The sequence below is a fragment of the Vombatus ursinus genome, unplaced genomic scaffold (genome assembly GCF_900497805.2).
Source record: "Vombatus ursinus unplaced genomic scaffold, bare-nosed wombat genome assembly UNPS02014951.1, whole genome shotgun sequence".
Taxonomy (NCBI): Eukaryota; Metazoa; Chordata; class Mammalia; order Diprotodontia; family Vombatidae; genus Vombatus; species Vombatus ursinus.
The window spans coordinates 2,056,790-2,074,364 of record NW_020954729.1 but is presented as its reverse complement, the minus strand read 5'-3'; the positions used below and the strand labels follow the sequence as shown (position 1 = coordinate 2,074,364).

Below are 17,575 nucleotides of genomic sequence, written 5' to 3'. Positions count from 1 at the left end.
GGAGAGCGCCTAGCTGAAGCCACACTAAACATCCCCTCCTCTGCAGAGGGAGAGGGGCAGAGCTCCCAAATATCAGGTGTCTAAGTTGGTAGGGGGTCCTTGCAGGCTACCCCAGGGTTTGGAGAGTGCCTAGTTGAATCCAGCCTAACTATAAACTCTTCTGCAGAGTGTGCGGTAGAGAGAGCCTCCTTACTCTCCCCCCTCAGTTAAATGTCAGGGTGTCTAAGTTGTTAGGGGGTCCCTGCAGGCTACTCTTGGGGTTGGACAGAACCCAGATGAACCTAGTCTAAATATATGCTGCTCTGCAGAAGGGAGGGGCAGTAAATGTCTGGCTGTCAAAGTTGGTGGGGGGGGGGTCTCTGTAGGCTATCTTTGGGGTTAAAAGGAACCTAAGTATGGGCTCCCCTGTAGAGGAGGTCAGAAAGATCTTCTCCCAGTAAATTTCAGAGTGCCTAGGTGGTAGGGGGTCCTTCACTGTCCTTGTCTGGTGCTGGAGAGAGCCCAGGTAAATGCAGAATTAAATCCAGCCTAAGTATGAACCCTACCGCCAACTTGAGGGAAGAGGCTGGTGATCTCTCCCTCTAGTAAATGTTGGGGTGAAGTTGGTTAGGGGTCCCTTGTGGAACCCCACTGCCCTCCTAAGGTGGCAGATGAGTGTCAGGTTGTCAGGGCTATATCTAGGGGCTGCTGAACCAGTGCCTCCAAGCAGGGAAATGGGGGGGGGAGTAGAGAGAGGGAGAGGCTGTCTATTCATTCATAGCAATCCCCTGAGTAACTGGGACCTGTGAAGAGCAGGGTTTAGGAGATAGGTGAGCATAGGTGCTGCCCAGTGTAGGAATTTGGGAAAGCTCAAAATAAGTACCCGTTTTGGGGTTCCCAGTATCATATGTGTGTGTGTGTGTGTTGGGGGGGCAGGCAAGCTGCAAACTAAATACCTTCTAAAGTCCTTTCCAGCTCTAAAACAATAATGATGGGAACCTGGCAGAACTGTAGGGCAAGGGAGGTGAGCATTTAGAGCAATCAATTCATAGGGGTACAGTTGGCAAGGAAAGAGGGGACCTAATGGCCGTGTGGAGGGAGCAAAGTGGCTGAATTTCCCTAGGGAGGCCAATGAGAACACTTAGCCAGTGTACCAAGGCACGCACCTAACTTTGATTGGCTAGGTCTGGAACAGCTGGCAAAGATGATGCCTTGGGTGGGCACACCTTGGTGCAATATCTGGCCATCTTGGGGAAATGAGTTACCCCCTTCCCCCAGTGACCATGGCAAAGTCGCAGTGGCTAGGGTAGACAACCATGCAACAGAATTGGGGATGCCAGGAGCCACACAAGTTTGGGGGAGGAGAGGTGGAGCCTAGCAAGAGTCTGGGAGGAAGCGGGCACTTCTGTGTCTGGACATGAGCTGAATATAGGGCAGTGCTGCAAATGGCAGGGTACTTCACATTTCACCCACCCATCTTACAGAGGAGGAAACTGAGGCTCATGCCATATAAGATGGAGGTGGGGATGAGTCCCCTCTTCTAGGGTACTTGTCTAAGTGGGCTCTACTCTCTGAGCCTAACAATAAGGCAGGAGGGGCAGCTAGGTGGCGCAGTGCATAGAGCACTGGCCCTGGATTCAGAAGGACCTGAGTTCAAATCCGGCCTCAGACACATAACACTTACTAGCTGTGTGACCCTGGGCAAGTCACTTAACCCCATTGCCTAGCCAAAAACAAAACAAAAACAAAAACAAAACCCAAAACAGTAAGGCAGGGAGGCTCTGCTTATCACAGCCTCCCAGCTCCAAATGCAGTGAGAGTGCCACCCAATTGGTTCCAGGGACCTATACCTTAGGGGGCAGTAGAGAAGCCCCAGTAAAGACCAGAGGTGTGGGGCCAAGTCCCCCTCCCCCAATCAGGCACAGCTGCAAGGCCCTAGAGCTGGGCTGAGCAGCAGCCCGGAGTGGAGTTGTAGGAAGGTAGAGGAACCAGCGCTGGGAATTAGTGACGACTGCCCGTTAGGAGGGAAGCTGCTAGCCAAGGCACGGCTGCCAACAAGCCCTGCCACTGAAATGAATGAACTGAAAAGCTGCCCAGACGGGGGCAGAATCTTCCCAGAAAAGAGGCCAGTCTTGGCTCTTGTTCCAACTTCTGGGAAGGTGGCAAATCTTAGCCCCGAGCCCCCCCCACCCCCACCCCCCAGCTCCATGGTTTGGACTTTCCTATAGGACCAGCACCCTGAGCTGACTCCAAACCCATCATGGGCCTTGTTTTTCTTTTCCCTCTCTCTTCTACGAATTTGTGAGAAATCCCCTAGAGACAGACGGTGCCCCTGCAAAACAGCAGAATAGTATTTCTGCCCCAGCTGCCCAGGGGTGCTTCATGACCCTCCCCTTCAGCAGAAGCAGCAGGGTTTCAGGGTCAGCCTGCTACCACTCCTGATACCTTAATTAACAGGCTGCTACTACAGTCAGAGACTGGCTGTGTTGTCTTCTTCATATAGGGAAGCAAGAAACAGGAAGGAAATGCAATTAAACTCTCAGGGCATTTTGCGTTGTTAAAAGCATTAGCAACTAAGAAATAGACACTGAAACAAGACTTTCAGGAATGGACAGTAATTTCACATTTTTTCTCACTGCCTGTGGATGGTTCTTCTCGGTTTCTTCACTTGCACAGCAGCCTGCAGCCTGCATCCTGGCCCCGATTTTCCAAGCCTCTCACATTTTCTCTCTCTCTCTCTCTCTCTCTCTCACTCCTTTTTCTGTCACCCCCAGATGATGGTACTATAGCCTATATGACTGCCTAGCAACGGTCCTGTGTGGAAATCATTGCAAATAATGGGAACAGTACTTAGGGAAAGGAGAAAGTGACAAGGGGGGAGGGAAAGATGCAAGCAGTGACAAACAGGAGATGCATTTACTTGTTGATGGGAATGCTTTAAACAAAACCCTGGCTGGCCTTTCAGGGCCCTGGCTTTTTTGCCTTTACAGCAGTCGGGGATAGGGGACTTGGGAGACCTTGGGCTGGATTGTGAGATGCTACATGACTGCTTGTGGCTTGCAATATTTGACTGGTTTTTGGCCAGTGGAATGGGGATTAAAGCGGCCAGGATGGCTGCAGTGATGTAGAGAGAGTAAATGGTGTATTTCCCAGGGTTTTCTCTGTCTGCCCCCCTGCTGGGCCTGCTCTGCAGTCTGCTCTCTTCTCAGACAGTTGCACTTTGGAAGCTCTAGCATGGTGGGGGGCCTTGCTCTTTAGGGCTGGAGGGAGTGCAAAGGCACAGGGTGTACAAATTTGGGCACCCCTTTTTGGTGTGTGTGTGTGTGTGTGTGTGTGTGTGTGTGTGTATGTGTGTGTGTGTGTGTGTGTATGTGTGTAGAATAGGATTTTATTTGTTACCAGCCTAGGCACAGTCCTGTCCGATGAATTAAAATATTCACCTAGAAAAAAAAAACACACCACTATAACAAGTGGTTATGTATAGATGGCATTTCAATTAATTTTCAGATCAACATGAATTCAAAGGTTCTTAGCTTTCTTCTAGCTGTAAATCTGTGATCCTAAAACAGAGGTTTTAAACCTGGAATTTGTGAAATTGTTTTTTGTTTGTTTTTTTAAAAAAATATTTTGATAACCGTATTTCAGTATCATTGATTTCCTTTGCAATCTTATGTATTTTATTTTGTGCATTTTATAATGTGATTTTGAGAAAGCTTCCATAGGCTTCACCAGACTGCCCAAGGGGTCCACGATACAAAAAAAGGTTAACAACTCCTGATCTAGCCTAACTCCCTTGTTTTACAGAGAGGGAAACTGAGATCTAGGCATGTTAAGGGCGTTGCCCAAGGTCATTAAGCTAGTAAATGGGAACTCTGAGATACATACCTAGGTTCCCTGACTCCAGAAACAATTTTCTTTCTTTGACTTGCCTCCCCAAAGTTCAGCCCCCTCCAATATATTAAAATATTAAGGAAGAAAATAAGGCCAATGTGTCAAGCTGTTTAATACAGATTACATATCAGTGGATTTTAAATTTAAATTTAAAATAAAAATGAGGTTTTTCATCCATGAAAAGGACATTGTTTATGCCAAATGGAGCTTTGGGACACCTCAGACATCTTCTGTGGGGCCCCCTAAAGCCCACTGCCCCTGCCCCTTTCTTAATTATAATCTGAAAAGGGCTTTTCAGCCATTTGTTTTTCCCCCAGCAAACAAATGAATTTCTTGGAGGGGGGCTTATTATTATTTAAAAATCTGCTGAGCTAAATGAAGATTGGAAAAAAGAAAAGGGGGGGGTCACCTTTTGTGAGGTTCCGGATGTCGATGTGTTGTGTTGAATTTATGGAGAAGTTTTTAGCTTTTGATTAGTATGGCTTGCTGGAGATGGGGAAAGGTGTCCTTTATGTCCATGGCCTTTGGGGCCTTGGTGGGGAGGAGGGTGAGGAAGTGTGTGCTCAGTTTTAACTGATGTGTTTGAGAACCGTTCAGCAAGATGGCCTGCTGTGTGGGATGACCCAGGGGCCCTATGCAAACTGGGCCAGCCTTTGGGCTCTTTGCACTAGGGAAGCTTGTGTAAAAGCAGAGACAAATTTGAACTGATTTCGGTGGTTTCTTTCTGTTTTTTCCCCATTGAGTGATAAGGACATCACCTCAATCCCTGTCATTAACTGTGTGGCTTTGCTTCTTGGCTTCCTCTCAAACCTCAGGCTGTGCTGTGAAATTTCACTTGAGCAAAAGCTCCCCTAATCCACTTAATTGTTTTAGATGAAGTTGGCAGGCTGGGTGCAGAATGAATTGAGAAAATGCCTTCTAGGGAGCCAGCAACTCTCTTGCTAATGTATGGTATGGGAATCAAAGGCTATGTTTCTGTGAAGGCAGGTCATTGGAGCTGAGTCTGGTCCTAGATTTAGAGCTAGAAGGGATGTCAGAGGTCATCTAGTTCAACCCCCTCGTTTTACAGATGAGGAAACTGACGCCTAGACAGGGCTCCAGGTCACACAGCTAGTAGGTGGCAAAACCAGAATCCCGCGGCCCCCCACGCCCCCTTGCTCTCAACTCTTTAGACCGCAGAGCGGGGCCTCTGTTCTCCCTGCGCCATTCGGCTGCAGGTCTAAGTCTGCCCAAGTCCGGGTGGTTCAAAGAGGGGAAATCCTCTCGGGGCCAATGGAAAATAATATGGTAAAAATCTGACAAGTACCTAGTACAGAGGATTTCTTTTTATTCTAGAGCATTTGTGTAGAGAATTGCTAATTCTCACCAAAGCAGTTTGGGTTTTTATAGCCGAGGGTATAAAATTAGATCCCAGTAGAAACCCATCCCCAACTCTGGAAAAGGTTGGTATTGAATTGTAGAGCCGGTAACATAGATTTATTCCCGTGTTCCCCCCCACCCCTTTCTGGAGCAGAGTAGAGACTTTGTGAACTTGCTTCTCAACACTCACTAGCTTTTATCCTGTTGCTACATTTGGCATTAGAGCCGAGGAAAAATAGCGCTGTTAGAAAGCCCAGTTTTTAGTTGAGGCAAATGTTTTATAAACCAGGAATTTTTTATTCTGAGCAGTTAGAAAGCACTTAGAATTGCTGACCTGCTGTTCACTCCATTTTATTGGCTCCTTTTATGCCTTGCAACTACTCCAAGAGGTAGTTGTTGACAACAGCCTCCGGAGGGTAAGAAATTTGTCCACAGCTGCACAGGAAATGGGGAGGATTAGAACTCATTGCCCTCTCCTTTGAGGAAACTGCTAATTCCATTGAGCCCCGCTGTGCTTGAGCACAGCTCCTGGCAGGCCAGAGAAGACCAGCTCTTTGTAACTTGTGCTAGAATGCTTGCTTAAACCATGCTTTGCCCCTTTTTGTTTCTTATCTTTCATTTTCTTTCTTTCTTTCTTTTTCCTTCCCTTTCTTTCTCTCTTCTTCCCTCCCTTCCCCTTCCTTTCTTCTTTCCCATTTTCCTTCTCTTCTTCCTTTCTCTCCCACCTTCCCTCTCTTCCCTCCCCCTTTCTTATTCCTTCTTTCTCTCCCTTTTTCTTTTCTCTTCTTCCCTTCTTTCCCTCTCTCCTTCCCTCTCTTCCCTCCTCCTTCCTTCCTTTCTTCTTTCTTCCCTTTTCCTCATTTCTTCTTTTCTTTCTCTCTCTCCTTCCCTCCCTCTTTCCTTTCTTCTTCCTTCCCATACTTTCTCTCCCTTTTCCCCTTGTCTTCTTTCTCTCCATCCTTCTCTCTTTCATTCTTTCTTTTCTTCCTTCCTGTGCTACCTTTTGCAGTGGACTAGAAATACAAAGACTTGAGTTTGAGTTCTGCCTCCAATATTTAGTTTAGTAGCCATGTGCCTGGGAGCAAGTCTCTTAACCTTTCCAAACTTTCCCATCTGTAAAATGGGATAATGCTCACTCTGTGTAACTCACAGGTTTGTGAGGATAGAGCAAGAAACTGTATGTTAAACATATTTTACAACAAGGTTTTCAGGAGTTTATGATAGTCTTCAGGCACCTATGGTGATACACACTTTATGGTTGTAACCATGAGGTGCTATATAGAAGATAACAAGTCTTGCACAATTACCTAGGAGCCTAGTCTCTAGATCTGGAAGGGAAAAAAAAATCTTCATTATATAGACAAGGAAATGAGGACTAGACAGGAGAAATTTTAAATTTAATTTTAGTTGTCCAAATGGTGATAATCAAAATCAATGTCTTTACCTTTATCTATTTCCCATTTTTCACAGTCAACAACAGTTTATTGAAATTGGTCAGGTTGGAGTTGTTTGTAAGTGCATGCAAGTACCTTCTTCTCTTTGTCTTTCTTCTAATATGGTATTGATTTTGAACTTTCCTCTAAGCAGTCATTGATCTGCCTGCACACAGACAGATGATTCTGAAATGACTCTCCAGTAGGTAACCAATAATTTCCTGCCTGTTAAGATATATTCAATTTCATGTTGTGACATTGTTTAGCCCTTCCATTTAGCTGCAACTTCTTGGTGTTTTTTGATCATAGGAAGAATGCCATTAATATGTCAGATTGTTGGGTACTGGATAAAAATCTCTTATTATGGGACTTGAAAGACGGGGTTCAAACTCTGACTCCACCACTTACTACCTGGGTGACACTGGGCAAATCATCTAACCTCCATGGGCTCCAGTTCTCTCCTTTGTTAAAAAGAGGGGGCTTGGTTGGTGGTCTCTGAGGTCCCTTCCAGCTCCAAATCTAGGAGCCTAATAGGATCAAAGCTAATATAATCTCAACCATGTCATTTTTATTAGTTGCATGCTTTCCGTCTTTGGTCATGGCAAACAAACAAAACTGAATGAAAACTCAGGCTCCATTAATGGAGGCATAGTGTCCAGAATGAAAGAGGAAAGTGTGTGTGTCTCTATGGGGGAGAGGATATCGGAGACAGCTATCTTGGAGAGGTGGCATAACGTAAGTTGAAAGAGCACTGGACATGGAATCAGGAGAGGCCTGGGTTTGACTTGTCTCTGACACTTACTGGCTGTGGACCGCAGGCAAGGACATTTAGTCTCTCCATTTCTTCATCTATAAAATGGGACTGCTAATACCTCCCAGGGACGCTGAGAGGAGCAAATGAAACGCATGTAAAACACTTTGCAAATGTGAACCCACCATCAGTCAGCTGGTCAGCTATTTATTGTTATCTATTTATTGTGTATTCATTCAAGTTGTCAAGGGCTGTCTTGAGCAGGGTGCAAAAAGTCTAACGTGCTGGAGGCACATGTGGGTCCATTTCCTAACGTTAATGGGCAGAGCTGGGTCAGAGTTGAAGGGGCTGCCTTGGGAGTTAGGAGGGTCCCCGTTAGTGGAGGTCTCCTAGCCCAGGCTGTTTGATCACTTTGGTGGGGCCGATGCTAGAGAGGATGCCTGTGCAGACATGGGCTGAATTCGATGGCCTCCGTAGTCCCTTCTAGCCCTGTGATTCTGTGGAGCTGGCCGTCAACCTGTTGGGGAGCCCAGCCCAAGTCTGCCTAATCATTTGTGGCTGATGGGAGACTTTGCGGTGACAATTTGTCCCATAACTTCTCCGAGCCCCCATTAAATACATTGCCTTGTAGTCGCAATTTGCACCATCAATTGCTGTCATTTTTCTTTCTCACTGATTAATCTGCAGGAAAGATGCAAACCCGGGTTTTGCTTGGGTAAGCAGTAGCTGTGTAATTACTCCTCACAGCTTTACATCTGTTGTAGCGGTTTGTAAATTCTCAGCATGAAATTAAACCGCCTCTGAGAGCTTGGCTAGGAAATGTTTTTAGTTGGGAAGTGCAAGAGCCAGCACGCAACCTTGCAAACAAGTAATGGCAATTGAGCTGCTCTCCCAGAGTTACATCCAGCTTCCCTACCCTCTAGAGAACCCCAAACGAATCATTTCCGATTTTTTTGCTCTTCATCTGCCTCAGGGACCAGTGATCTGTTTGCAAAGCTCCTTCCTCCACGGAGATCTCCTTTGCCATAGGACAGTGTTGCATTCATTCATGAATGCATTCATTCATTCAACAAACATTTATTGGACACTTAGTGTGCCCAAGTCTTTACGTACTCTTTTGTTTACCCTCATTATCTTTCCTTATTTTTCCTTTTCACTAATCTCATCAAATGGACATTTTTTTTTAAACTATGAGAAAATGGAAATGTTGGAGATGTTAGATCAAGCCACACGGCTCCTCATCCACGACACTTCCACTGTTTTTTTTCAAACTGATTTTCAAATGTAGAGCTCAGTGTTACCTGCCCCCCTCCCCCCCATTCCAGCAAACAGAGTTATTGCTACCCAGCCCCCCCCCCCTTGAACAAAGGTTTTTAAATGAGCAAACTCCATCTTACAGGAATATTTTCAGAAATGTCTCCGGACACTAGAAGTTACCCCATTAAACGGTCATAGCTTTTTCCCCTGGAATTTCTTTTAGCTGTGAACTAACAGCCACACTAGGGGCAAGTCACAAATTATGAAGCCTGAAAGTCCAGGACAAAGTAGAGAATGTTTGTAATTAAATACACCTTCTGGTTATTTGTGTACGTGTCAATTCAAAGAATGTCAGAGCTGGAAGAGACATCACCTAATCCAACCTTCCCGCCCTGCCTGCCGCCCCCACAGCCCCCCTCCCCCCTATTTTGCAGATGGGAGAAGCAGATGAGGCCCAGAGAGGGGGAAGGGACTTGCTGGGAACAGCTAGTTAGTGGTAGAGCTGGGGCTAAAACCTGGGTCTGCTCTTTCTAAGCCCATGTTGCTGTCTATCCTACACCCCCCGCCCCCAGACTGGGAGCTTCTTCAGGGCAGGGACTGGGACCCGTTCAGGTTTGTGTCTCCCATAGCCCAGCCCAAGTGCTTAGTAAGGGTCTGAATGAAGAAAAACATACAGCAAAATTAATATACTTACTTAATGATCTGCCTACTTGTTACTAAGTTGTAATTAGGCATAAATGTTATACAGTTTATGTAAATTCATGCAAAACAAATGGGTATTATTTTTCCTGAGCTTTTATGGGTCCCTTTTTTGGGGGGTGGGGGGAGACATAACTGGGAAGTACAGGAAGTTATCATGAGGTCCCTCAGATACATGACTGGGGAGGATCGAGGCAGCCAGTCTTCCTTTCTTCTAGCAAGGGGCATCTAGGGATCTGGGGGCCACAATCTCTGCCGGTCCCGAGGTGCAATCCTCTTTCCTGCTGGAACCAGTTCTTGTTTAGCTACTAAGGCTGCTCTGCCTAGGCTTTGTTTTTCTATTAAGGAAGGTAATGGGAAAAAGGCTTCCACACCCTGGGATGCCAACAGTCTGCCTTTCCCAGGCTTCCAGCACCTTGAGATCAGTCAGTCCATCCCCCCCCCCCATCATTTTGCAGAGGATCAAACTGAAACCCAGAGAGGGAAAGCAATTTGCTCAAGGTCCCACAGCCCCTAGGTGGCAAAATCAGAGCCAGAATTCCCTTCTCAATTGCCAGGGTTCTATGTTATTTCTTGGCCCAATCAATAACATTCTTCAAAGAAAGAAAACCAGGCTTTATCAGCTTTGAAATAGTTACTTTCCACTTTATCATCCTCATCCCCCATTGCAATAGGAGAGTGAGAGTGAGTGAGAGAGTGAGAGAGAGAGAGAGAGAGAGAGAGGGAGAAGGAGAGTGAGAGTGTGTGTGTGAGTGACATGGAATGTGATATGGTAGAAAAAATGACCATGATGCAAGTTTAGAATCATGGGTTCTAATCCTGAATCTGCCACCAGTTACCTTGGATAAGACCCATCGCTTCCCTGGGTCTCACTTTCCTCTTTTGTAAAACCAGCTTTGGCCCTTATTTTCTCCATAAAATGAAGGGGGGGGGGGATGTTTCAGACTAGGCACCTTCTCAAATTCCTCTGTCCTATGGCTCTAGTCCCAAAGAAGACCACTTTCTGGGTTCTCCTGGACTCTCTGCCCCCAACTACAGTCCCTTTTAAAACCTATTTTAAAATTTTGCTATTTTCTTTTTTCTCAAGGATAAAATAACACTTCATAGGTTAAGCCCTGGTTAGCAAGAAGATTTTTCCAGAAAAAACAAAAACCATTTTTTTCCTGGATAAAATTAGTGCCCTTGTCTTTATATTCTTTGAAATGGTTTTGTTTTTTATAAGTGCCAGCTTACCTGAGGAGCTTGGGCCATGCTAAGACAAGTTTGCTTGCAGCCCCCCGAGGTATTCATTGGGATCATGTAGCCAGAGTGCTCAGAGTCAAGCCAAGGCAAGCGCCATGGCCAAAGCTGGGAGGGTTTAGCTGAATGTGGAAGACTGAGCAGGCTCCAAAATCAAAATAGGCTGCTATAAATCCATCAAGACTTAGTCAACAGATAATCTGGAGTGTGCTCCACTAGACTGGACTCTGTTCACAGACAAATGACAAACTAGATGTTAATATTAATGGCTTCCAGGAGCAAAGTCCTGATATTTTTTTGTGCTAAATAATATTTCTTTTGTCTCCGACTAAATTAATTTTTTTTTCTGGGACTACATTTCACAAGTTTTCTCCCCTCGTACTTCCATGCTAAAGTGCTCTGTCCTCTTTTCCCCCTGAAAAACTATTTATTCATTTTCACAGTATCTCCATAGCATTTTATATTTTCTTTTTGGCCTCCATCTCCCTTTAATCCATAGAACCATTGCTCTCTTCTTGTGCCCCAAACTAGAAAAGAATGGCCAGATGCCACCTCTGTCACTCCTCGATTACCTGTTGGGCAAATTGGCCTTCCTGAGCCTCAGTTCCCCTTTCCGTAAAATTCAGGGGTTGGACTAGTTGATCCCTAAAGTCCCAACCAGCTCTGACATCCTATGAATCTATGTATCTGTAGCCTAGGCAATTTAATATTGAGAAAGAATCAAGGTCTCTGCTTATGATGTTTCCTGGAAAATGGAAAGAGGCCCTTGTAGAAGTCAAAAGACTATAGTAAGAAATTCGGAGCATCAAGACTGACTGAGTGTTTCTAAATCAAATGTCACCTTTTCAAACCCCGAAGCCCAGCACATGTAATCAAATAACTGCTGCTTCTACTCAGGCTGATGAGGGCATCAAAACAAGCGGGCAAACTACTGACAAATTACAAATTTTTCCAAATCAGTCTTAAAGCACTTTGCTCTCCTGCTGTAGATTAAAATCCTCTTCAGAAGAGTGACTCTTAGAACAAGAGTTAGTGACCTTGATTTATACAACAGAGCTCTGGTGGCAGTCTGGGTGCTGGGAATTTATTTCCAATCACAGAAAAGAGTAATATGCAAAAGATCGAGCAGTGGCCCTTGATCGATTACCAACATCAACCGATCTTTAATCATGCCATCATTAGTTAGGCTGCACTGCTTCAGTGGATGTGCCAAAAGCAAATTGTCTTATTGGAATGAGAGCTTCACTTAACTGGTTATGCTAACCTTGCAGGCATTGCTCCAGGCTAGGGAAGGTCAAAAGGAAAGCTATGTCACTGCCTCCGAGTCAACTTTGGTGTGTTGTCTAACTATGACCTTGTTAATGGACTTAATTGCCCATCTGGGCAAAAGGATTGGGGGCCCCAGCCACAATTCTGACGTCTGAACAAAGGAAAATTGCTTTGTCACTTTCCTCTCAAATGCTCCTCCTCTCAAGCTAAGGGAAGATAACCATATTTAAGCACACGGAAATGGAGGGAAGGCTGATATCTTGGGAAATGAGGACAGCACTGTGAGGAACACACTTGTATGTGTTCTTGGCCTGCTGTCTCTGGCTCCAAGCAACCTTAGTAAGAGCAGCAAAGACCCCTAGTAACCTGAAAGAGTTAATAGACTTCTTTAAATGCCTACCTTTATCCAAGGAAGTAGCTTAGGGGTGCCATAGCCTATAAGCTATTTTACCATAGCCTTCTCCTCTTTCCTATACTTCCGCCCCATTTATATCTGATCCCATAAAAAAAAGCTTTTTAAGAAAATGGCATCCCTAATGCTCTCTTTTGCAGTCATTTATCTCGAGTTATATTTTTGTCATCGTCTTAATGATAGTCCAGAGAAGAGCGCAATCCTTCAGACTGCATGGTTGTGAATTTCATTAAGCTGCCTGGCTCTGGATCTGGAGTCCAGCCCTGTGGCAGGGAGCATTCTTGATTTTCAAAGGAGACCTTACTTATTTAAAGCTGGGCAGAGTTAATCTCTATTTGCAATGGGGAAAATTTTGAACTGTGGGATGTCTGGGATGGAAATGGAGTCATGTTACCAGGGCCTTGGGAAGGGACAAGTTTTGTCTTTAGCACCCTTCGTTCTCCTTAGCCCTCCCTCTCCTCAAGGGCTCATTTCCCTCAAGCTGCTCAGAGCACTCCACCTTCAGCTTTCTGAAAACGGGGACATAATTTGACCTCAAAAAGTTGGAACCTTTTGCATTTTTTTTTTTTTTTGGAGCACAGTTCTAAATAGGTCTAAATAGGGCCCATAGCCCCATCATCTATGGAAAGTGCAATGCTTGTCCACCTCACATTGGGAGAGGGGAAGTGGTGGGAGACAGTGAGATGTACAGGATATGTGACAATGTATACCAGGCCCACAGAGCCTAAATGCTGGCAAGTCCACCAAAGTGGAAAAGCTTTGAGGATTGGATCTGCTCCTGCTTGGGACTGGGTATCTGTTCTCTGAGGACCAGCCTAACTAAATATGGAGACAGAAGCTCATCACTGGAGGGTTGGGCACCAGAGTATGGATTTTGAGGGGTCTAGTACTATATGCTGCCAGATTTGCTCTCGTTTGCAATTCCATTAGCTATGAACAAGTGTCTCTGTTTCTTCATAGTCCTGTCCACTCTGAATTTCATTGCTTTCAATTTTTTCTCTCAGTATCCTTCAGGTCTTGTCTAATTCCAACTGACCTTTTCTGTTAATTAGACTAACTCAATGAGATTTGAATGTTCTGCAGTTGATCCTTTTTCTTCCTTATTCTCTTTTTTTCCTTCTTTGTTTCTTTTTTTCCTACCCTTCTTTTTCAGGGAACGTCTTTGTAATCAGTTTATCTGTGGCCGACATGCTTGTTGCTGTGTATCCTTACCCTATGACCTTGATTGCCATCTTGAACAATGGCTGGACCATGGGAAAACTCCACTGTCAACTGAGCGGCCTCCTTACAAGCATTAGCGCTGTTAGCTCCGTCTTTAACATCATGGTGATAGCTCTCAACCGCTACTGCTACATCTGCCATAGCCTCTTGTATGAGAAGATCTTCACTGGAAGGAATACCATCCTCATCCTTATCGTAACCTGGCTGATGACCATGTTGGCTCTCATCCCCAACTACTTTGTGGCCACCGTGCAGTACAATCCCACCGTCTACACTTGCAGCTTTGTCCACACTTCTACTGCCTTCTATGCCGTTGGAGTGATGGCGCTCCACTTCCTCATCCCCCTGACGGTGGTGGCATTCTGTTACCTAAGGATCTGGATCTTGGTCATTCAAGTCAATCATCGGGTCAAGGTCACCAAGCCGAAGTTCATGCTGGTTGATGTCCGCAACTTCATGACGATGTTTCTGGTCTTTGTCCTGTTCGCTCTGTGCTGGGGCCCACTGAATTTCTTGAAGCTTGCCCGGGTCTTCGATCCTTTGGGGATTGGACCACGCGTCCCAGAGTGGGTATACATTGGGAGCTACTACTTGGCCTACTTCAACAGCTGCGTCAACGCCATGGTCTACGGAACTCTCAACCAGAACTTCCGCAAGGAGTACCAGCGCATCGTCCGCAACACTAAGGACACGGCCTACTACTTCGTTGTTGACCTGCAGGAACAAATCCGTGAGATGAGGATGAGACGCAAGCCGACTTATGCTGGGGCCAGGCGCATTCAAGGTGACACCTACCTGTGAAGACAAAGTCTCACCGAATGTCCTTAGTGATGGCTAAGTGACAGGTCCCAGTCCTAAGTCTGCTCCGCATACTATACGCTTAAACTGCTTGACGCACCGTACTTCTCCCTGCTCCAACACACAGTCTGCACACATGCACCCCCATATGCACATGCATGCACACATATACTTGACATAAACCTTCACACTACACACATCACACCAGCAGGCTTAGAAGTACAAATTAGTGAGTGTGTTTAGCTCATTGTGCAAATGTACCTTATACTTTGCGTAATAGTAGCATATCTTTAAAAATACGTAATACAAATTTAGGGAACTCAAGTTCCCCAGTGTTTGCCATTCTGATTTCCAAGCTACTTCAGCTTTCTTTCCAATTGATCTTCATTTGTCAATGGCTCCCCACACAATTTTTCTCTTTCTCTCTTATTATCCTCGCTCCCCCAGTCTCTTTAAGTGGCTAGTTATCTGTCTAGATAACCAACTGATGTACTTGGGGGAGCTCATAAGAGAAGCTTGTGGTGAAGCCTTCTGTAAATGAAGTATCTTTTGGTCGCATGAATATGACAGCATAGTAATCTGTTTTGTGAGCGTGAATTTACACATATTTAAGCAGGCCCACCTGTGCTTCAAATGGCAGTCACGGAAGCCGGTGAGATAATCCAGTACTTTAAATGAATGGCATCTTTCCTAAATTTCAGCTGCAAAATGTTACTCTGATGTCTACTGAATTCAATTGGGAAGCTCACCTCTGACTTAATTCTTAGTACCAGGCAGTCAGTTGAACAGTGTCCTGAGGGGTCTGGAACACTTCCCCTGAGCCCAGGCCATCAGGCAACATTCCCAAGGGCAGATAGTACACTGCTGCTCCTTCCTCCTGCTGCTGTTCTCCAAATGTCACAAGTGTTCATTTCCCCACAGGTGGAGCAATGTTCTATCTAGAGAATCTCTGATCTGAGCAAGTGCTGGCTTTCAGGGTTGGGGAGAGCCTCGGTTTTCTGGGAAAGTTAAGGTAGAGGACAATCCCAAGCAGAGTCTGCTATATACATTCATAATTGAATCTTGCAACCACAAAGGGCCCCGTCCATCTTCTCTTTCCCAGACCGGGCATAAAAATAGAACAAATGAGATCATCAAATTTCAGAAAGAGGTTTGGAGTAGAAGCCTAATTTCAGGGATGCTCCACTGGGTAGTGGCCAGTCCACGTTGGAAGTATCCCTTCTCAGCTTCTGCCATGGGAAGGTATTAAGAGAGACAAACAGAGCCTATTCTCATCCATCTCGTCCATGTCCGGACTTTTACCACACACTCAACAAAATGGTAAAAAACACTACTGAGGCATGTGGAATAAAATGGACAAAGGAAAAAAAAAAGATTGCTGTCAGTGGCCTTGTTTGGAGGGGAATAGGGCGGAGGTAGAAGGGGCTAAGAGATGGAGGGAAGGGGGCAGGAGTAGAAGGACACTTTGGGGGTAACTGATGAGCTCTCAGGCAGAAAACCCGTCTGTCTGATGACTTGGACGGGCTGACCAATTCGCACTAGGAGTGGTCAGAGGGGTAGAAAGAAAACCAGGGAAGTTTAGTTCACAGAAACGAAGTGATTTTTCAAATGGAGGCTGAGCATATTAGGTGCTGCAGGGGAAGTAGGTTGGACAGCAGCATTATAGGCAGGGCTCAGATACAGATCTGTACTTGGGATTCAGCCTGAGAGCTGCCCAACTGGCACTTTTCATAGTCCCAGCTCAAGGCAATCAGCCAAAAAATTGGAGCATAATCTCCTTTCTTCACAAAATAGACATACCTATTATTATTTATTGCTTAGGAAGTATTTAAGGAACAGATTCTCACACACATCTATTTATCTATTATTTATTGCTTAAGAAGTATTAATGTGGAAAGGACAGATCTTTCCTTTATTTATTACTAGAATGCCTATGTGATGAATTCTAATCTCTCTCTTTTGAGCAAATCTTCAACTCAGACTCACACTGGGAAAAAAAAATCTAGTTGTGGCCCACTGTTTTTCTAGTTAGATTTTTTTAAAAAAAAGTTTTCTTAGTGGTTAAATTCATTTCTTTCACTCAACCAGCATTCTGATGAACAACCACCATGAACACTCATCAGACCTGTTTATTTCTCTTTGTGGTTATGTAGCTCTGTACGGTTGCTTTCTTTTTTCAGAGAAAATCAAGGCCATCTCAATTGCTTAGAGACTCTCCCCTCTAGCTATGGCACTGGGATCATGTCTCTTCTCATAGAGTTGGCCAGGATTCAGTCTCACTTAGGGCCACAACCCCAAATCCACACCCTCCTCCTTCATCCAATGGCTCTCACCAGGACAAATGTGCAAATTCACTCCTATCTTCTCTCTACTCCTGTGGATTTTCCCAAAGGAAGATGGCACTTTAATAATTAAGGATTAATCACAATTCTATAGGAACCACCCACATTGGAGTCAATTCAAATGAACCCTATCTCCAAATGCCTCCTCCACCTGAGTCTGAGGAGGGTACAAAGAAGACAAAGGAAACAAAACCGAGATGATTGTCCCAATGAAGCCGACCAGCCAGTAAGAGAAGGAGCCGGGGATCCATCTGACACCATGGAAGAGCATGAGAGACTCAGGACCAGAGTGCCACAAAAACTTGGTGGTGGGAGGTGTCACCCTTCCAGCTGGCAGAATCACCCAAGGGAAGCATGCGAGGAAGAATGGCGGTCCTTCAGAAACCTGGCCCCTAGTCCATACCACTTTGGACTCCAGCCTCTCTCCGGGCTGTGAGGATGTGGGGTGCTAATCTCAGTGTTTCCTAATGGCTTTCTTAGCTGCTGGTATCCCCACTCTGACCTCCTTTCTCAGCTCTGCCACTCACTTTGCTGTCCCTGGGACACTGAATGGCAAGAATTTTGAGTAGTTGAGATGATCAGTGGACAGGATTGAGAGATCAGCACCATATTAAAACCTAGATAGTGATTCTTTCGTAAAAGTCAGGAGAGAAGAATAAAAATTTAAATTTATTTAAAAGAATTCTATTAGAGTTGGATTTATTATATGAAATCATGCCTTAAAGCACTGGATTTTAATTATCTAACTGCCTTAAAAAGTGTGTGTTTAATGTAACAATAAAACGTATTTTCGTGGCATTAGAAAAAACAAAAAAAAAAAAGGTGTGATTGACTTCCTTGAAACACGTGGGATACGGGGGTGGGGTGGGGTGGGGAGGGCAAGGGTGGATTCTGACTGACCTTTTAAGGAGTCAGAGTCAGAGAC

General features: G+C 45.1%; 1 protein-coding gene across 1 annotated transcript in view; it reads left to right on the top strand.

Moving 5' to 3' along the window:
- GPR50 (G protein-coupled receptor 50) overlaps positions 1 to 15,660 on the top strand; it is a 19,551-nt gene extending 3,891 nt beyond the window's left edge. The window contains exon 3 of the mRNA XM_027845050.1: positions 13,443 to 15,660. Within this exon, the coding sequence (XP_027700851.1) occupies positions 13,443 to 14,311 (869 nt within the window). The 3' untranslated portion in view covers positions 14,312 to 15,660. The remainder of the gene's footprint in view (positions 1 to 13,442) is intronic.
- The last annotated feature ends 1,915 nt before the right edge of the window (positions 15,661 to 17,575 follow it).